We start from the raw sequence: 21,908 nt of genomic DNA, 5'->3' as shown, positions 1-21,908 counted from the left end.
CGCTGCCTGGCCCTGCCAACCCTCTGCAGTGTGTGCCTCCGGATCCTCCTCATCCAGTATGCACTTATAAATAAACATGAGGGTGGTGTGGCTATGAAGCGAGCGTGTGGCATGAGGGCAGCTGAACGCTGCGCAGGGAAACTTTTGTGTGTGCAGTGGATGCAGGGTCGTGCGTGGGGGTTGGACAGCAATGCCAGCATGTAACCCAGGAGAAGATGCAGCGGTGTCACCCGCAGGCAGTGATTTGTCCTTGGTTGCAGCTAGTGTCGTGCCTAGCTAAGGTGTGACCTGCTAATAAGGGTCTGTCACAAGACAATTGTTAGGGGGGTGACTGCCAGGCTCTTGCCCCTATTTTGGCTTAATAGTGGTACCTGGAGCCTCTGATGTAGCCATGCATGTTGCCCCTGCCGTTCCCTATCCGTTTCTGTGGTGTTTTCATGACTTTCTGAGGTTTTCCGGTGTTTCACAAGTCATCAACTAAGTGGAGCATCGATCCCATACAAAATGCTCGAGTCGCCCATTGACTTCAATGGGGTTCATTACTCGAAACGAGCGCTCGAGCATTACGAAAAGTTCAACTCGAGTACCGAGCACCCGAGCATTTCGGTGCTCACTCATCTATAGATCACACCTATACATTCATTTGTCTGCAATTTTTTTAGCTATAAAGTACAATTTTAAAAGGATCACACGGCATACGGAAATGTATCCCAGCGTGGTGTCCATCTTTGGCCACTCATTTCTTTACAGTTCATGCTGTCTTTTTTCCTGGGGCACTGGTTAACAAGACCCTTGGGGAGAGGCAGGGGCTGGGACAGGCGTTGGCTTGTCTATCAGTGGACCGCCACCTGAATCCCATTAAGCAAGTACGAGCTGTCGCTCAAAAAATCTATCAGGTTTTTACCTGCACTCTTGGTAAACAAATCTTTCAAGGGTGCACCTATACTCCTGGTAAACAAATCATTTTAGAGGTTCACCTATACTCTTGGTAAACAAATCTTTCAGGGGTTCACCTGCACTCTGGGTAAAAAAACTTTTGTTTTGGAATGCTTTGTTGAATTGTGAAGATGTGTAGAAGTACTGGCATCTGAGTCCCCTTTATGCCCTCGTTTGTGGCTCATGAAATTTTGTGACGAAGGTGGCACAGGATTGCAATTATGATCATATGTTAATTTATCAGCAATTCTCAACAGCATTGTGGGCTATCACCCACAATTTCAGAGAGGGTCGCTGTCAGGCCCTGCCAACCCTCTGCATTGTGTCTCCTGTTGCTCCTCATCCAATACACACTAATAAATAGACATGTGGGTGGTGTGCTATCAAGCGACCGTGTGGCATGAGGACAGCTGAACGCTATGCAGGGAAAAATTTCAGTACGCTTTGGCCTACTGGGTAGGTGAAGGGGTGCGCCCTACCCCATCTGGGATGGGGACACCTGGACGCTGCGCTGGTTAAAATTTCAGTATGCTGTGGACTACTGAGTAGGCGAAGGGGTTCGCCTTACCCCGTCTGGGATGGGGACAGCTGGATGCTGCGCTGGGAAAAATTTCACTACGCTGTGAACGCAGGCTCGTGCCTGCGTCCTGGGGGGATGAGACAGCAATGCCAGCATGTAACACAGAATAGGCAGTGGTGTCACCTGCACGCGGTAATTGACCTTCATTCCACGTAGTATAGTGCTTAGGTAAGATGTGCCAGCGCATGTGCCTTGCTGATTATGATCTGGCCAACTAAATTGTTAGGGGGTGACCACCTGGCTCTTCCCCACAATTTGGCTTAATAGTGCAACCTTGGAGCCTCAGATGCATCCATGCATGCTGCCCCTGCTGTTCCCTATCCATTTCTGTGGCGTTTTCATCATTTTCTTATATTTTCAGGTGAATCACACAACGTCCCCTATGCAGAGCATGGGGCACCTTAAAAAGAGTCTTTCATTGCTCTCAAGCATTACAAAAAGTTTGGCTCGCGTAACGAGCACCCTGGCATTTTGGTGCTCGCTCATTTCTAGAGTTATTCCATCATACTGCTCCCCAGTGATTGATTCCACCTTTAGAACATTATTTCAGTGGGGGTACATCTAGTGCCCAGAAAGTGTTCTAAAATCTAATTGCATCTAAATATCATTCTATTTTGGGAAACCAAGATAGTTTTTTTTTTGTTTTTTTCCCACAAACTCATCGATAGTGGCTATCTCAGGTTTACATTAGGGTATCAATCTCTATTGGTACTATTTATGTTTAGGTGTTAATCTTAAATATCCTTCATATGCTTTTATATATTACATGAATTAAAGGTTATTTTTAGTTAGTCTAGTCCAGTGGTGGCGAACCTATGGCATGCGTGCCAGAGGCAGCACCCAGAGCCCTCCCTGCTGGCACGCGCCGCCGTCGGGCGCTCACCACGTTAGTGAATACTGGCCGGGGGCCGCAGCTCCCCTGCCGATATTCACTCAGCTGCGCTGCTGGCGGCGCTGATCCCGGTGCACACTGTGACGTCAGTATGCAGCCGGGATCCTCCTCCCCCCTCACCTGACGTCTCTTACTTGGTTCTGCCAGAGTAGGGAAGGAGGCGTCCGGCAGCACAAACTGACATTACAGTGAGCACCTGGGATCTGCGCCAGCAGCAGCGCCGAGCAGAGGAGGAGGGGGTAAGTATATGGGTCTCAAGGGGGGCACTATTACTACTGGGGCTAATATATGGGATACTATTAGTAATAGTGTCCCCTATATTGGCCCCAGTAGTGATAGCATTATTACTAGGACCACTGTGGGGGTCACTATTACTACTAGGGCCACTGTGGGGGTCACTATTACTACTGGGGCCACTGTGGGGGTCACTATTACTACTGGGGCCACTGTGGGGGTCACTATTACTACTGGAGCCACTGTGGGGGGGGGGGTCACTATTACTACTGGGGCCACTGTGGGGGTCACTATTACTACTGGGGCCACTGTGGAGGGTCTCTATTACCACTGTGGCCACTGTGGGGGGTCACTATTACTACTGGGGCCACTGTGGGGGTCACTATTACTACTAGGGCCACTGTGGGGGTCAATATTATTACTGGGGCCACTGTGGGGGTCACTATTACTACTGGAGCCACTGTGGGGGGGTCACTGTTACTACTGGGGCCACTGTGGGGGGGAGTCACTTTTACTACTTGGGCCTCTGTGGGGGGGTCGCTATTACTACTGGGGCTGCTGTGAGGGGTGGGTCACTATTACTACTGGGGCTGCTGTGGGGGGTCACTATTACCACTGGGTGGCAATGTGGGGGGTCACTATTACCACTTGGGGCTGCTGTGGGGGGGGGGGCACTATTACCACTGGGGCTGCCAGGGGGGTAACTATTAACACTTGGGCTGCCAGGGAAAGTGTCACTATTGTCACTATTACTGCTGGGGCTGCCATGTGGGGGACACTATTACCACTGGGGCCGCTGTGGGGAGTCACTATTACCACTAGGGCTGCTGCTGCGGGGAACACTATTATTACTGGGGTATATTTACACGTGGTGGAAATGCTGCAGAATATCCACAGCAGAAATTTCTGTGGCAAATTCTGCAGCATTTCTGCATCCAAAAAGCAGTCAAAATCTGCACCCAGTCTATTTTGAAACAGCCCTTTCCTTTTTATAACAATGGAGGTAAAATCATACATTGTGATAAGCCCTGACTCCTGGCATGTTGGCACTTTGCTATAAGTAAGTGGGTTTTGGGTTGCAGTTTGGGCACACGGTCTCTTAAAGGTTCGCCATCACTGGTCTAGTCTGTGAAAGAGTGTCTGTCAATAAAAAGGTTATTGATGGGTGATTTATTAATAGGGCCTTTGTTTTCTCCAGGTTGAGGGTGTAATTTTTGGAAGTCTTGGAATACCAGCGAGAGAGTGAGAGTTGGATTTTTGACAATCAAGAGGATATCATTAGCAAAAGTTGTCACTGACATGTTGGTGTGGTATGGGTGGGCTGTTTGTTGTAAGGTTGGCAATTGGAAATGGTGCAGTAGGGGATCTAATGAGAGATTAAAAAGCAGGGGTGAAAGAGGGCAGCCCTGTCTGCCCCCCTGAATATATCTATGCGGTGAGTATTATCCCCATTTATTGTAAGGGTGGTATGAGAATTCAAAAGCTTGCCAAAGCATCTCTTTCTCAGGGTAGAATGCAGAAAGGGCCAAGATACCTTATTAAATGCTTTTTCTGTGTCCAGGCTAAGGGGAAACGTTTCAGGGGCATTTGGATATTTAGCGTCCATGGTGGCTGTGATGGTTGGTTGGGTATTCTTGGTGAATTGTCTTTGGCCAGTGAAGTCTCTTCGGATTAGTGAATAATGGTCGGGAGTATCTTTTGGAGGCGATTGGCCAGGAGTTTTGCTAAGTATTTGTATAGTAGTTCAATGATGAAATTGGGCGATCTGATGGTGCCAATGTAGTCTCCACCCAATGGGTTTAAGCATAAAGACAATTCTAGAGTCAAGGAGCATATCAACCTGAACCTGTTTATTATTGTGAGCATAAGTTCTACTTGCAGGATTTTGTAGTATTCATTACTATATTCATCAGGGCCGGGGGTTTTGCTATTTGGCAAGGTTGTCACCACTGCACTTACTTCGTCTTCAGTGAATGGTGATTCCAGGAGGTTGGTTTATTCAAACATGAGTTTGGGTAGCTTAATGGTGTCTTGCCAGGCTTCAATATCATTTATGTTATTGTGGGATGCCCTATAAAAGTCTTCAAAATAGATCTGCATAATCTCTTACAAGTGTCTGTTGAAAGTGTTTGTCGCCTGTTGAGGGGTTGGTTAGAGCTAGAATCTGTGAATTAGCTATATGGGCCAAAAGTTGACTTTTGACAAAAGATTCCAATGCTTGCTTTGTTTGGTCTTAGGATGTCATGTTATGCTAGGAGGGGAGTGAGCATACTGCTGCTGTGCAGACAGTAGGGAGAGTTGTAGTTTAGAGAATTAAAGTTGGATCTGTTTGCGTTTATGGGAAGTGTAGCTTATTATGTGTCCTTATATTACTGACTTAGATGCAGCCCAAAATAAAGTGGGGTCGTCTATGTGATCGATATTATCATCAAGATAATTGATTCAGTGTGTTTTTAAATATGAAGGGAAGAACCAGATTTTTGTTTTCCTTTGTGGTACCCTACTGCAGAAGGATAAGAGAATCTGAGCATGGTCTGAGATTATAATAAGGAGTATAGAAGCATCCAAGCTTTTACAAATAGCGGGAATGATAGGAGAAAAAAGTCTATTCTTGAGAAGCTATGATGCGCTGAAGAGCAGTATGTGTCTTCTCTTCAGGTAGTGTTAACCATATACCAGGGGTTACAAAGCGATAGTGTTTCCATGAGATGTAGGAGATCCCTAGAGGCCTGCGTGTGTGTATTATTTTGTGAAGATCTATCGAGAATTGTGTGAATTATGCTATTAAAGTTTCCTCCAAAAAGAGGTTGGAGTCTTGCCTTTGGAGCATTAAGGAAGCGAGCTTTGTGAAAGTCTGTATTGGATTTGTTTTGGGCATATGTGTTAAGGGTGTAATGCTCATTGTAAATACAAACTTTTAGTAGTAGGTATCTACCCTCCTTGTCTGTCAGTTCTTCTTTAATGTAATATGGCAGGCCTCTATGGAAGAGAATGGCCACTCCTCAAGAGTGTGATTAGCAGTGTAACAGGAGTCCAAACAGGGGTCCCCCGTGTTGGGAGTCTAGTGCATCTTCTGCAGGTAGATAACATCAGGTTGAAGGCGTTTCAAGTGAGTCTGAACCTTCTTATTTTATTGTCATGTTAAGGCCTGCAGCATTCCATAACACCATCTTAATGTCATGGGAAGTTGAGTATTCTTGTCCTGATGTGTCTCCTACATTTGTCATCATGATAAATGATTTGGGCTATGCATTGTGCAGTTGTGGTGTATCTTAGCCCCCCGTCATCCCAGCAAGTGATGGTAGGTTGATATAGGCATGATAGGGAATCCGTGCGCCACCAGTCCAGAACTATGGAGTAGCAGGAGAGAGAAACATATTAGTGTCAATATATTATCAACACAAACATAGAGAAACACATTCATAGGTTAACCTATAGACTGATGTGAGGCCTAAGCCTCATCACTTAAACAGTGAGGAAAGGGGAAAAGAGAGTTCACAATTTCAGTCCAGAGGTATAAGTATCGCATCAAAATGTCAGATATGTAACTGATGTGGAAATGTGTACATCTCCCGAATGGTCATTTATTGCTATTTGACATCCTCCTGGTGATGAAAATGTTGGCTCGCTGATGGGGATCATCAATGAATAGTTGTCGGCCATTATCTGGCACTTTTAGGAAACAATAGCTGGAACTTTATGGCCTTTTCTAGGAGATTGCGGCAGGTTGGGCTTTACAAAGGCAAAAAATACCCATAATACCACATAATTACAAAAAGTAAGTAATAGATAAAAAATTTCATAATAAATAAATTCAAATACAAAATTTCATCTATAATATTTACAACAATTTGTTATATAAAGTATTCCAGGATAGAAAAGGTGATTGTGAATGATACAGCTGTAAATTATGGCATTGTTAATCTATCAGTGTAGTCAGATTTTTTTTCTAGCTTTTTTAAACCGTGGGAGATCAAGCTCTTTAATTTGAATATCTAGTACATCCCTTTACTCCTAAGTAGAAAGAATAAACCTGGTCTGATTTTTTCCAACAGTGCTACTTTTAAGGCCATAAAGTTCTCATTGTGCATATTGGCAAAATGTCTAGACACGCTACGGTTTATAAAACCTTTAATTACTATGTTGTTTATTAAGTCATGTACAAAAGCTGTTGGTAGTGTGACCTATATAGCGTAGTCCACAGGGGAGTTTATAAAATAATTAACGTAACATGTTGCGCAATTTAGTAGAGATGTAATTTTATGGGGTGGTTTTACCAAAAATCAATGGAACCTCTGTTCCTCCATGTGCTATGTTACAACACTTGCATCTGGGCAGGCCACATTTAAACACTCCTTGTATCAGGCTCATGTCTAGGAAAGTACTATTCATGTTAGCGTTTTTCCTGGTGTTCTAAGAAGTATTTCTATTCTCATTCTTATTTTTATTTTTGCTGTTGCGTTTATGTGGGCAAGATGGGGCTATCAAATCTTTTATAGTTTTATTTCTGCGGAAGGTGAGCGACGCTTTTCTGGTAGAACTTTCTGTAGGAGTGGCTCCTCCTTCAGAATATTCCAATGCTGGTTGAGGATTTTCCGTATTTCCACATGTTGCACGTTACATTTTATGATAAATCTCGATTCCCATCTTCCTCTTTCTGTCTGAGGGGCATCCGTGTACTTTTGGTTCAGCGCTCTGTTGTAGACTGCTTCTACAAAAATTGTGGGGTACCTTTTCTCTTAAAATTTTCTCTTCAAAATCGAAGATTGGGATATGAAGTCTCCTATTTCCGAGCAGTTTCTTCATATTCTGACAAACTGGCCATACAGAATGTTATTTTTCCATATTTTTGCATGGCAACTCGCAGAATTGAGGTAACTATTTGTGTCAGTTTGTTTAAAATGGGTTCTGGTACTAATATTGTCTCCTTTGATAAATATTCTACGTCTAAAAAAATAGCTAAAGACTGACTAAAACCTCCTGTAAGTTCTTATCCCCAAGTATTAAAATGAAGTCTCCTAATGAAGTCAGTAAGGCCCACGCTGTCACCTTCCCATATTTAAAAAAATGTCATCAATAAAACAAAGATAAAATGTAATATTAGGTTCGATAATTCCCTCTTCAAAAGCCCCCATAAATAGGTTAGCACAGACTGGCACGAATTTTGTGCCCATAGCAGTGCCTTTCTTCTGTAAAAAATATTGATTTTTGTAAGTAAAATAATTATTATTTAAAATAAATTTTATTGCTTGTAAAATGAAATCCTGATCTTGATCTGGTTTTCTTCTGTCTCTGCTCTGCTTCCAACTTCGCTAATTCCCCTTTCTCGCTCTTGGACTATAACCTCCTCTCTTTCTCTGTCAATCTTCCTAGTATCTCCCAGCCCCTCCTTCATACCATACACACAAAAACTTTCAGGCTATTCACATCAAAAATTTTGCAGAGTCTCTACAGTCTCCTCTGTCCCTTATCTCTCTCCTCTCCTGCCCCAGCCTTGCTGCCGTACACTACAGCACCACTCTCAAGCATGCCCTGGATGAAGTGTTGCCCCCCGTAACCCAAGCTATTGGATATAGACTGCAGCAACCCTGGCTCACGCCTCAAATGCAATTCATCTTGCGGTCCTCCAGGTGTGCTGAATGGCTGTGGAGGAAGTCTCAAAAGTCCGCAGACTTCCTCCACTTTAAATTCATGCTCAGAACATACAACCTCGCCCTCCACCGTACCAAACAAGTCTACTTCACCTCTTTCATCTCTTCACTATCCCATAACCCTAAAAGACTCTTTGACACTTTCCACTCCCTTCTCAGCCCAAAACTTCAGCCCCCCCCTGACAGATCTCAGTGTTGAAGAGCTGGCTGCTTACTTGAAAAAGAAAATTGACAACACTTGGCAGGTAATAACCTCCCAATCCCAGACTAGCCATGAGTCTAGTCTCGTCAGTACTGGATCTAGCTTCTGTTCACTCTCTGTACTTAGACCAACAGCAGAGGAAGAGGTCTCCAGATTGCTTTCCTCCGCTTGCCCCACCACCTGCAGTAACCTGGTTGTCATCTCCCACCTCACCACTATATTCAATCTTTCTCTGACCTCTAACATTTTCCCCTCCTTATTCAAACACTATCATAACCCACTGCTAAAGAAACCAACTCTTTACTCGACTGATGCTGCCAACTATCGACCATCTTCAACCTCCCCTTCATCTCCAAACTACTAGAATGCTTGGTTTACTCTTACCTTATAAGCTATCTCTTACTCTCCACCTCGCCATACTGCACACATCTCCAGCCCCTTTACCTTCTGTATCCCACACAATTTGTAGTATGTAAGCATGTTGGAGCAGGACCCTCACCCCTATTGCTTACATCAATTGAATACTTCATGTAACCGTGGTCTTGTTTTATTTCCCCTGTCTTGTAAGCGCTGCAGAATATGTTGGCGTTATATAAATAAAGATTATTATTATTATAGAGGAATCTCTTGAGAAAAAAGTGAACAGCTGTGATATTTTTTTCATGCCGTATATTTGAATATATATAGCAGTTACATCTAAGGGCTGACACCAACTGGCATTTTATTCTATCTTGCGCTTCGAGAGCAAGTGAAAGCACTCGCATCGCAGCACAAGAAGAACGCTGGAAAAATGATAGAACATCACCAGTTTTCACTGGGGCCAGCGGCAGCAGCGCTAGCCCCATTGGAAACATAGGGAAAATACCCCAGACTTCTGTCACAGCTGTCACAGGGCTTCATCCTCGTGGGGACTGCAGGGATAAAAGAATCCTCTGCCACAGCTGTGGCTGAAGGGCAGCATGCTATCCCATTGCTATTAATGGGATTGGCGCTGCTGACGGTCCCATTGAAAGCAGTGGTTTGTGGCAACCCCCGCAGTATGATTTTTGGGGAAGGGCTTGAAATATAAGCCGTTCCCTGAAAATCATCCTTAACTGGTTAAAAAAAGAAAACAAAAATGTACTCACCTCTCCGCCTCTCAGATGCCTCCTCCGGCTGGCTCCCCGACACTGCTGTCCAGCACTTTCAGCAGGCAGGGATTTAAAAATCCCTGCCTCCTGAAAGGGCTGTGCTGATTGGCTATTGGCTGAGCGCTCAGCCAATTATAGCTAGTGCTTAGCTATTCATGAATGAATGATGATTCATTCAGTTAATGGTGATTTTCAGGAAAGGGCTTACATTTCAAGCCCTTCCCCGAAAATCATACTGCGGGGAATGCCACAAACCACTGCTTTCAATGGGACCAGCAGCAGCGCCGATCCCATTAAAAGCAATGGGATAGCATGCTGCACTTTCGTGACAGCTGTGGCAGAAGTCCGCGGTATTCTACCTATGTTTTTAAAGGGGCTAGCGCTGCTGCCGCTGGCCCCATTGAAACACTGGCGATGTTCCAGCATTTTTCTTGCACTGTGAGGCGAGTGTTTTCACTTGCTCTCACAGTGCAAGATAGGTGAGTGTCCACCTTCACATAAGATGTAATTTTGTTGCCATTGAACTCTTTTAAGTGCTTCCAGAAAGTCCCCGCAATTTTAGTGTAAGATGGTAAGGAGGTGACAACCCTTTGATGATCTACGTATTCTGACAATGCACATGTGGCCAGCCCCATCCCTGCTATGATCAGCCGTCCTGGTGGTTTTACTGTTTTTACGAATTTTTGGCAGGAAATAAAAATATGGTGTTTCCGGTTGTTAGATAAGTATATAATTTCTCTCATCTCTAGTGAGGCAATTTCTTTCCAAAGCGTCATCAATCAGGGGTTGTAGCTCCAGGACTGTTTTATTGGTCAGGTTATAGTTTAAGATATAAGCAAAGGTATCCCACTAAGTAAGTATAGCCTGTTTAACCCTTTCTAATCTGAAAGACATTCTGATTGAAGGCTGTGCAGCTTCGATGTTGGAAGACGTCCAACAGAGTATATTTTTTCTGTATATTACTGGCCATTTTGTTTTTGGGGGCCTCTCGAACATGTCCCACATCGCCGTACTGGCTCTAGCCAGCAGATGGTGCCATAGTATAATGGCAGAAAGGGAAAGCCGCCTAGGAAACCCTGAATCCAAAATTGGATTGCAAAGGGTTAAAATGTAGTTTCCAGACCTTACTCATGTAAATGCACACCAAACAGTGGTAAACAATGCAGACTACTATAACACTGTTCTTAAATAACATAACCCAAGAAGGGACCTGCCTATTTGCAAGTAACCCGCCCTCAGAATAGTGAAGCTGACCGCGTACCTAGGTCACTAGCTCACCGAATACCACTTCCACTAGAGCGGGAAGATAAACGCATACAAAACCTGTACCAGATTATTCAGAAATAGAGCGCTCCCAGAACCGTCGGAACAGTGCCCATGATCATTTTGCTAATCTCTGACTGTCCTTCCTTGTATCACATTGGGTAGGTGCTATCCCCTACATATGGGAAACACCCCACAAAACTAGCAGTTCTGAAGATGCCCATTGTACAAAAATAAAAATATTTTTTAAAAACTGATTTTGGTAAAATATGGTAATATCTGTTTCTAGGTCTTCTCTTCATCTCCTAAGACATCTCCTGGTATTCATCTTTGCCATAGAAGAAATAAACAGAAGAGCTGACATCTTGCCTAATATCACTCTGGGATACAAGATCTATGACTCCTGTATAGAACATTATGCTGTACAGAGTGCACTGAGTATATTGTCAGGGAGAGAAGAGGCCATCCCCAACTACAGCTGTGATGAGAAGAGCAAAGTGGTGGCTTTTATTGGACACTTGATATCTTCCTCCAGTCTGTCCATAGCAGAGATAACTGGGCTCTATGGATATCCACAGGTAATACTGAAGGACTTGTCTTATGAAAATAACTTCTTTGTAAAAATGTGTGTATCAGTGTGCTCTACATTTTGAACTTTATCCTCACCAGTTCTACTTGGACCAAGTTAAAGTTGCTTATATGGCCTTGTATCAGAGTGCAGAAAGATGCATGGTGGATCGACTGCCATTAAAGTGTAATAAAAACCCTCATTTCAGGGACCTGAGAATCCTGCAATTCACCCCTGACAGCTCTACAGACCACCGGACAAGAAGAGAAACAAACAGAGTGGCAGACCACATCCTGGAGCGGCTGTGATGACTGGCGGCCTGCTTGTTGCCTGAGACTGCGGGCTTCTCTATAGCCAGTCCTGGCATCTGCACACTCTTGGTCTCGGGGAGGAAAGCCAGTGGAAGCCTACACTGCCAGAGTAAAATCTGCAATCCCGCTATAGGACCCCGACATCCATAGGAGCTGTGCCGTCAGAGTGGAGAAGAGGCAAGACACTGCAGGGACTGCCATCTTTCCACGCCAGGGGAAGAGCAGATAATATTCAGCAAGAACCCTGGCAGAGGCTTATCAAGCTGCAGAGACTGCTCGCATTCCAGTGACAACTGCACCCACACCAAAAGATCCACCACTCTACTCCAGATGAACATGGGCTATGACAGGTTCAACCAGATGACCAACTGGGCTGAACTTCACTCCAGCTCAGACCAGAACGGACTTGGGCACGTGAGCAAATAATCTTTGGGGAAGTGCCATTATAGGGCATTGGAGGATGGACACATGTGACACTGGTAGGTTGGGGCCCGTGTTGCGGTTGTCCATAATGTTAGGGGCCTAAGGTCCACTTGTGCTCAGTTGCAATGTTTTTGGCTCAATATGGCTAAATTTTGCCCCGCTTTCCCCCCTCCTTTTTTATAGGCCTTCTGCAGCTACTTCTATCCCTCTCAAAGGGATTTTTGGCTGCGCCAAGAATGGCATGTGGAATGCACTCTAGAGTAAGATAGATGATTATTGGAGACAGGGGATATTAACCCCTTCCCCAGTTACTAAGCGTAAAACCCTGTAAATATTTATATACCCTTAAAACCAATGCAAGTCTAGCCCTGCTTTTCATGTTTCATATATAGATGACTGTCGAACACCCGCTATTGGGGAACAATTTCATTCATTCCTGGTTGGATCTTAAGATCCAATTCCTTGTTTTACAGTTTCGGATTTAACCAAGTCTGAACTGTAAGTTACTATTCTGCCTTTCTTTAACTAGGTCGTCAAGTCAGTCCAACATTACACAATTCTCCAGATTGCTATCATGAACTCTGCTTTAAGGGGTGTCTGCTGGCTGTCTATATCCTGTCCTTATGGTCCATATTCTTTCACATAATGTATGGTTCTTTAATTCCCTTAGAAGAGAATTATAGAACCATAGAATGGTAGGGTTGGATGAAACTTCCCACTGCTCAGTGCAGGTTTCACTAAATCACCCCAGAGATGTTTGTCCAGCCTTTGTTTGAACACTTCCATTGAAGGAGAACTCACCACCTCATGTGGCAACCTGTTCCACTCATTGATCACCCTCACTGTCAGAACGTTGTTATTTAATATCTAATCTGTGTCTCCTCCCTTTCAGTTTCATCCCATTGCTTCTAGTCTTTACTTGTGCAAATGAGAATAGGACTGATCCCTCTGCATTGTGACAGCCCTTCAGATATTTGGAGACAGCTAATAAGTCTCCTCTCAGACTTCTTTTTTGCAAGCTAAACATTCCCATATCCTTAAACTGATCCTCATAGGACATGATTTGCAGACCACTCACCATTTTGGTAACTCTTGTCTAAACTTGCTCCTGTTTGTCTATGTATTTTTTAAAATGGGTGCCTGGAACTGGACACAGTATTCCAGATGACTAAAAAATGACTAGGTCTGACTAAGAAAGAGTAAAGGAGGCTATATACTTCACGTGATCTAGACTTAATACATCCCAGAATTGTGTTTGCCTTTTTGGCTGCTGCATCACATTGTTGACTTATGTTCAGTTTATGATTAGAGATGAGCGAACGTACTCGTAATGAGTACTTACGCACCCGAGTACCGCCATTTTCGAGTACTTCAGTACTCGCGCATAAAGATTCGGGGGGTGCCGGGGGGCGGGGAGAGGCGCGGTGGTGCGGGGGGTAGCAGCGGGGAACAGGGGGGAGCCCTCTCTCTCTCCCTCTCCCCCCCACTCCCCGCTGCAACCCCCCGCGCCGCCACGGCGCCCCCGAATTTTTTCGCCCGAGTACGGAAGTACTCGAAAATCGCGGTACTCGGGCGAAAAAGGGGCGGGGCCGAGCACGTTCGCTCATCTCTATTTATGATCTATTAGTATACCCAAGTCTTTTTCCCATGTGCTGCTTAGCCTAATTCTTTCCATTATGTTTGTGTTTCCTTCATTTTTCTTCCCTAGATATAGGACTTTGTATTTCCCTTTATTAAATACCATTCTGTTAGTCGTCCACTGTTCAAGCTTTTCTAGATCTTTTTGAATACTCTCTTCCCTAATGTTAGCTATCCCTCCTAGCTTTGTGTCATCTGCAAATTTGATCAGTTTCCCACCAATTCCCTCTTCCAGATCATTTATAAAAAATGTTGAACAACACTGGACCTAGGACAGAGCCTTGTAGTACCCCACTTGATACATTCTTCCACTTGGATGTGCAGCCATTTATGACCACTCTTTGAGTATGATCACTCAGCCAGTTGTGAATCCACCTAACAGTTGCCTTATCAATCCCATTTTTGGTCATTTTTTCAATAAGTATGGTATGAGATACTTTGTCAAATGCTTTACTAAAGTCAAGATAAACTATATCCACCGCATTTCCCTGATAAACCCAGTTGGTGATTGTGTCATAGAAGGTCATTAGATTCATCTGGCATGATTTGTTTGTTACAAACCCATGCTGGCTCTGGTTAATTACTCCATTTTTATCCAAGTACTTGCATACATGGTGTTCAATACTTTGTTCAAATATCTTTTTCGGTATAGAAGTCAGGCTCACAAGACTGTAGTTTCCTGGATCCACCTTCTTCCCTTTTTTGAAGATAGGGACAACATTTGCCCTTTTCCAATCTTCTGGGACTTCTCCTGTTCTACAGGAATTTCCAAAGATTATGGTGAGTGGTTCAGCAATTACCTCCACTGCTTCATTTAGTATCCTAGGATGTAATTCATCTGGACCTTGAGACTTGAATTCATTTAAGCTAGCTATGTGTTCCCTCACCATCTCTCTGCTTATAGATAGCCTGCATTCTTTTGCTCCCCTGATAGCACAGGGAAGAACAGTTAATGTTCCATCAACTTTCTGAGAGAAAACTGATGCAAAATAGGAATTTAAATAGAGATGAGCGAGCGTACTCGGCCACGCCCCTTTTTTGCCCGAGCGCCGCGATTTTCGAGTATTTCCGTACTCGGGCGAAAAGATTCGGGGGCGCTGTGGGTGAGCGGGGGGTTGCAGCAGGGAGTGGGGGGGGGAGAGGGAGAGAGAGAGGGCTCCCCACCTGTTCCCCGCTGCTACCCCCCACTCCGCCACGCCTCCCCCCGCCCCCCGGCGCCCCCTGAATCTTTTCACCAGAGTACGGAAGTACTCGAAAATCACGGTGCTCGATCGAGTAATTACTCGAAATGAGTAGGATCGCTCATCTCTAAATTTAAATGTTCGGCCTTCTCAACCTCATTCTTAACCAATTCACCATTTTCCTCTTGTAAGCATCCATTAGCATCTTTGACTTTTCTTTTGCTTTTGACCCCCCAAATCAGTTTTTATTGTTTTTGACCTCTACTGCAAGCCTCAATTCATTATTAGCTTTGAATTTTTCTGACACTTGCCCTACAGTTTCTGCAGACCACATTATATTCTTCTTTAGATATTTCCCCCTCTTTTCATTTGATAAACATATTTTTCTTCCTTTTTAACATGTGTGCAAGTTCTGTGTTCATCCATCCTGTTCTCTTTAAATACTTCCTTTTCTTCCTTCTTTTAAGGATTGTTAATAGAGATGAGCGATCGTACTCGTCCGAGCTTGATGCTCGTTCGAGTATTAGGGTGTTCAAGATGCTCGTTACTCGAGGCGAGCACCACGCGATGTTCGGGTTACTTTCACTTTCATCTCTGAGACATTAGCACGCTTTTCTGGCCCATAGAAAGACAGGGAAGGCATTACAACTTCCTCCTGTGATGTTCCAGCCCTATCTCACCCCCCTGCAGTGAGTGGCTGGGGAGATCAGGTGTCACCCGAGTATTTAAATCTGCCCCGCCCGCGGCTCGCCACAGATGCATTCTGACATAGATCAGGGAAAGTGCTACTGATGCTGCTGCTATAGGGAGAGCGTTAGGAGTTATCTTAGGCTTGAAGAACCCCAACGGTCCTTCTTAGGGCCACATCTGACCGTGTGCAGTACTGTTGAGGCTGCTTTTAGCAGTGTTGCACTTTTTTTTTTTGTATATCGGGCGTGCAGAGCATTGCGTCCTGAGTCTGCAGTCATTGTACATAGTATAGGGCCAGTACTGGTGAGGCAGGGACAGTGGGAAAGGTGAAAGAGATATACTGTCTATATAGGCAGTGGGCTTTTTCAAACAAATGTGGGGAAAAAAAAATATTTGGGCTGCCTGTGACTGTCCTCAGTGTACTGCGTGTCTGCTGGGGGTAGTAGTCCTAATTAATACGCAGCTAAGTGTTACAGCAGGCTTGCGCAAAACTGTTTCCTGGCTCTCCGTTGCCCGTGACATCACCGCCGTCATCCCCTCCACAGTGAAACAGTATACATATATACGCTGCCTACAGTATCTGTCTGCTGGCTCAGCTCAGCCTTTCAAAAAAATAGAAGCAAATCACTTAAGGCCTACTAGTGGCGTTTGACCACTTGACTGCTTGGGCGCTGTGAATTCCAATAGCTCAGTCATACACACCTACGTCTCACTACAGGCGTGCGCAAAATTCTTTCCTGGCTCTGCTGTGCGTTCCGTAAGCGAAGTCAGCCTCCAACTACAGGCCAATAAGCGGCACATTTAATTACAGCGTTCTGCTTCTGCTCTACTCGTAATACACCATGCTGAGGGGTAGGGGTAGGCCTAGAGGACGTGGATGCGGGCGAAGACGCGGAGGCCCAAGTCAGGGTGTGGGCACAGGCCGAGCTCCTGGTCCAGGTGTATCGCAGCAGACTGCTGCGGGATTAGGAGAGAGGCACGTTTCTAGCGTCCCCAGATTCATCTCACAATTAATGGGTCCACGCGGTAGACCTTTATTAGAAAATGAGCAGTGTGAGCAGGTCCTGTCGTGGATGGCAGAAAGTACATCCAGCAATCTATCGACCACCCAGAGTTCTACGCCGTCCACTGCTGCAACTCTGAATCCTCTGGCTGCTGCTCCTCCTTCCTCCCAGCCTCCTCACTCCATTACAATGACACATTCTGAGGAGCAAGGCAGACTCCCAGGAACTGTTCTCGGGCCCCTGCCCAGAATGGGCAGCAATGGTTCCTCTCCCACCGGAGGAGTTTGTCATGACCAATGCCCAACCTTTGGAAAGTTCCCGTGGTCCGGGGGATGAGGCTGAGGACTACCGGCAACTGTCTCAAGAGCTTTCAGTGGGTGAGGAGAACGATGACGATGAGACACAGTTGTCTATCACTCAGGTAGTAGTAATTGCAGTAAGTCCGAGGGAGGAGCGCACAGAGTATTCGGAGGAAGAGCAGCAGGTCGATGAGGTGACTGACCCCACCTGGTTTGCTAAGCCTACTGAGGACAGGTCTTCAGAGGGGGAGGCAAGTGCAGCAGCAGGGCAGGTTGGAAGAGGCAGTGCGGTGGCCAGGGGTAGAGGCAGGGCCAGAACGAATAATCCACCAACTGTTTGCCAAAGCGCCCCCTCGCGCCATGCCACCCTGCAGAGGCCGAGGTGCTCAAAGTTCTGGCAGTTTTTCATTGAGAGTGCAGACGACCAACGAACAGTGGTGTGCAACCTTTGTCGCGCCAAGATCAGCCGGAGAGCCACCACCACCAGCCTCACCACCACCAGCATGCGCAGGCATATGATGGCCAAGCACCCCACAAGGTGGGACGAAGGCCGTTCACCGCCTCCGGTTTGCACCACTGCCTCTCCCCCTGTGCCCCAGCCTGCCACTGAGATCCAACTCCCCTCTCAGGACACAGGCACTACCGTCTACTGGCCTGCACCCACACCCTCACCTCCGCTATCCTCGGCCCCATCCACCAATGTCTCTCAGCGCACCGTCCAGCCGTCGCTAGCGCAAGTGTTTGAGCGCAAGCGCAAGTACGCCGCCACGCACCCGCACTCTCAAGTGTGAAATGTGCACATAGCCAAATTGATCAGCCTGGAGATGCTGCCGTATAGGCTTGTGGAAACGGAGGCTTTCAAAAGCATGATGGCGGCGGCGGCCCCGCATTACTCGGTTCCCAGTCGCCACTACTTTTCCCGATGTGCCGTCCCAGCCCTGCATGACCATGTCTCCCGTAACATTGTACGCGCCCTCACCAACGCGGTTACTGCCAAGGTCCACTTAACAACGGACACGTGGACAACCACAGGCGGGCAGGGCCACTATATCTCCCTGACGGCACATTGGGTGAATTTAGTGGAGGCTGGGACCGAGTCAGAGCCTGGGACCGCTCACGTCCTACCCACCCCCAGAATTGCGGGCCACAGCTCGGTGCTGGTATCTGCGGCGGTGTATGCTTCCTCCACTAACCAACCCTCCTCCTCCTCCTACGCAACCTCTGTCTCGCAATCAAGATGTGTCAGCAGCAGCACATCGCCAGCAGTGAGTGCCGCGCGGCGTGGCAGCACAGCGGTGGGCAAGCGCCAGCAGGCCGTGCTGAAACTACTCAGCTTAGGAGAGAAGAGGCACATGGCCCACAAACTGCTGCAGGGTCTGACAGAGCAGACCGACCGCTGGCTTTCGCCGCTGAGCCTCCAACCGGGCATGGTCGTGTGTGACAACGGCCGTAACCTGGTGGCGGCTCTGCAGCTCGGCAGCCTCACGCACGTGCCATGCCTGGCCCACGTCTTTAATTTGGTGGTTCAGCGCTTTCTGAAAAGCTACCCACGCTTGTCAGACCTGCTCTGAAAGGTGCGCCGTCTCAGCGCACATTTCCGCAAGTCCCACACGGACGCTGCCACCCTGCGCACCCTGCAACATCGGTTTAATCTGCCAGTGCACCGACTGCTGTGCGACGTGCCCACACGGTGGAACTCTACGCTCCACATGTTGGCCAGGCTCTATGAGCAGCGTAGAGCTATAGTGGAATACCAACTCCAACATGGGCGGCGCAGTGGGAGTCAGCCTCCTCAATTCTTTACAGAAGAGTGGGCCTGGTTGGCAGACATCTGCCAGGTCCTTGGAAACTTTGAGGAGTCTACCCAGATGGTGAGCGGCGATGCTGCAATCATTAGCGTCACCATTCCTCTGCTATGCCTCTTGAGAAGTTCCCTGCAAAGCATAAAGGCAGACGCTTTGCACTCGGAAACGGAGGCGGGGGAAGACAGTATGTCGCTGGATAGTCAGAGCACCCTCATGTCTATATCTCAGCGCGTTGAGGAGGAGGGGGAAGAGACAGCTTGGCCCACTGCTGAGGGTACCCATGCTGCTTGCTTGTCATCCTTTCAGCGTGTATGGCCTGAGGAGGAGGAGGAGGAGGTTCCTGAAAGTGATCTTCCGAGTGAGGACAGCCATGTGTTGCGTACTGGTACCCTGGCACACATGGCTGACTTCATGTTAAGATGCCTTTCTCATGACCCTCGCGTTACACGCATTCTGGCCACTACGGATTACTGGGTGTACACACTGCTCAACCCACGGTATAAGGAGAGCCTTTCCACTCTCATTCCAGAACAGGAAAGGGGTTCGAGAGTGATGCTATACCACAGGACCCTGGCGGACAAGTTGATGGTAAAATTCCCATCCGACAGCGCTAGTAGCAGAAGGCGCAGTTCCGAGGGCCAGGTAGTAGGGGAGGCGCGGAGATCAGGCAGCATGTACAGCACAGGCAGGGGAGCACTCTCCAAGGCCTTTTCCAGCTTTCTGGCTCCCCAGCAAGACTGTGTCACAGCTCCCCAGTCAAGGCTGAGTCGGCGGGAGCACTGTAAAAGGATGGTGAGGGAGTGCGTAGCCGATCGCACGACCATCCTCCGTGACGCCTCTGCCCCCTACAACTACTGGGTGTCGAAGCTGGACACGTGGCCTGAACTCGCGCTGTATGCCCTGGAGGTGCTTGCTTGTCCTGCGGCTAGCGTCTTGTCAGAGAGGGTGTTTAGTGCGGCTGGGGGAATCTTCACGGATAAGCGTACACGCCTGTCAACCGACAGTGCCGACAGGCTTACACTCATAAAGATGAACAAAGCCTGGATTTCCCCAGACTTCTCTTCTCCACCAGCGGACAGCAGCGATACCTAAACAATACATAGGCTGCACCCGCGGATGGAAGCATCGTTCTCTATCACCATCAAAAACGGGGACCTTTTAGCTTCATCAATCTGTGTATTATATTCATCCTCCTCCTCCTGCTCCTCCTTCTGAAACCTCACGTAATCACGGCGAACGGGCAATTTTTCTTAGGCCCACAAGGCTCAGTCATATAACTCTTGTAAACAATGTTTATACGTTTCAATGCTCATTAAAGCGTTGAAACTTGCACCTGAACCAATTTTTATTTTTACTGGGCTGCCTCCAGGCCTAGTTACAAATTAAGCCACATTAACCAAAGCGATTAATGGGTTTCACCTGCCCTCTTGGTTGGGCATGGGCAATTTTTCTGAGGTACATTAGTACTGTTGGTACACTAATTTTTGTGGGCCCTCGCCTACAGTGTAATCCTAGTAATTTTTAGCCCACCTACATTAAACCTGACATTACCTCAGCTGTGCTGAGCACTGCAATGGGATATATTTATGTACCGCCTGTGGCTTCCTGGGACCCACCCATGCTGTCGGTCCACACGGAGTTGTAACTGCATGTGTCCACTTCTAAAGAACCCCAGTCTGACTGGGGCATGCAGTGTGGGCCGAAGCCCACCTGAATTAAACCTGACGTTAGCTTTGCTGTCCAGGGCACTGCAATGGGATATATTTATGTACCGCCGGTGGGTTCCAGGGAGCCACCCATGCTGTCGGTCCACACGGAGTTGTAACTGCATGTGTCCACTTCTAAAGAACCCCAGTCTGACTGGGGCATGCAGTGTGGGCCGAAGCCCACCTGCATTTAATCTGACGTTACCTCAGCTGTGCTGGGCACTGCAATGGGATATATTTATGTACCGCCGGTGGCTTCCTGGGACCCACCCATGCTGTCGGTCCACACACACTTCACAATAGGGAGTTGTACCTGCCTGTGTCTACTTATAAAAAACCCCAGTCTGACTGGGGCATGCAATGTGGGCTGAAGCCCACCTGCATTTAATCTGACGTTAGCTCTGCTGTCCAGGGCACTGCAATGGGATACATTTATGTACAGCCGGTGGGTTCCAGCCGGTGGGATCCATTGCTATGTCCACGTGTGCAGCTCCTGATGGAGGTGGCATAGGATTGGATTTCTCATTGCTTCTGTACAGCATTGTGGGCTATTGCCCAGCCCCTTTTAAAGAGGGTCGCTGCCTAGCCGTGCCAACCCTCTGCAGTGTGTTCCTGCGGTCCCTCCTCATGGCAGACGCACTTATAAATAGACATGAGGGTGGTGTGGCATGAGGGCAGCTGAAGGCTGTGCAGGGACAGTTTGGTGTACGCTGTGGACACTGGGTCGGGCGCGGGGGGGGGGGGGGGTTGGGCAGCATGTAACCCAGGAGAAGTGGCAGCGGAGTGTCATGCAGGCAGTGATTGTGCTTTGTTGGAGGTAGTGTGGTGCTTAGCTAAGGTATGCATTGCTAATGAGGGTTTTTCAGAAGTAAAAATTGTTGGGAGGGGGGGCCCACTCTTGCCGCTATTGTGGCTTAATAGTGGGACCTGGGAACTTGAGATGCAGCCCAACATGTAGCCCCTCACCTGCCCTATCCGTTGCTGTGTCGTTCCCATCACTTTCTTGAATTACCCCGATTTTCACAAATGGAAACCTTAGCGAGCATCGGCGAAATACAAAAATGCTCGAGTCGCCCATTGACTTCAATGGGGTTCGTTACTCAAAATGAACCCTCGAGCATCGCGAAAATTTCATCTCGAGTAACGAGCACCCGAGCATTTTGGTGCTCGCTCATCTCTAATTGTTAATGTTTGTGCTTTGAGAATCATTTTGCAGTGTTTCCCAACCTTTTTGGACATTTCTGTCCTTAAGAACATCCAGCCATTGGATTCTTCCTACCCTCTTTCTGAGTTCATTAAAAACTGTCTTTCTGAAATCCAACCTTGAGGTCTGAGTCTTCTCAGGTCTTCCTCCCCTTTTTATCCAAAATTCAAGGATAGCATGATCACTGCCTC

General features: G+C 47.0%; 1 protein-coding gene across 1 annotated transcript in view; it reads left to right on the top strand.

The window, feature by feature from the left end:
- LOC136611741 (vomeronasal type-2 receptor 26-like) overlaps positions 1–21,908 on the top strand; it is a 166,900-nt gene that overhangs the window by 9,570 nt on the left and 135,422 nt on the right. Inside the window, exons 2-4 of the mRNA XM_066591976.1 lie at positions 8,453–8,538; positions 8,622–8,680; positions 11,178–11,466. Coding sequence (XP_066448073.1) covers positions 8,453–8,538; positions 8,622–8,680; positions 11,178–11,466 — 434 coding nt within the window. The remainder of the gene's footprint in view (positions 1–8,452; positions 8,539–8,621; positions 8,681–11,177; positions 11,467–21,908) is intronic.

Source organism: Eleutherodactylus coqui, chromosome 1 (genome assembly GCF_035609145.1).
Source record: "Eleutherodactylus coqui strain aEleCoq1 chromosome 1, aEleCoq1.hap1, whole genome shotgun sequence".
Taxonomy (NCBI): domain Eukaryota; kingdom Metazoa; phylum Chordata; class Amphibia; order Anura; family Eleutherodactylidae; genus Eleutherodactylus; species Eleutherodactylus coqui.
The sequence above is the reverse complement of the archived record's forward strand: the minus strand, read 5'-3'. Positions and strand labels throughout refer to the sequence as shown.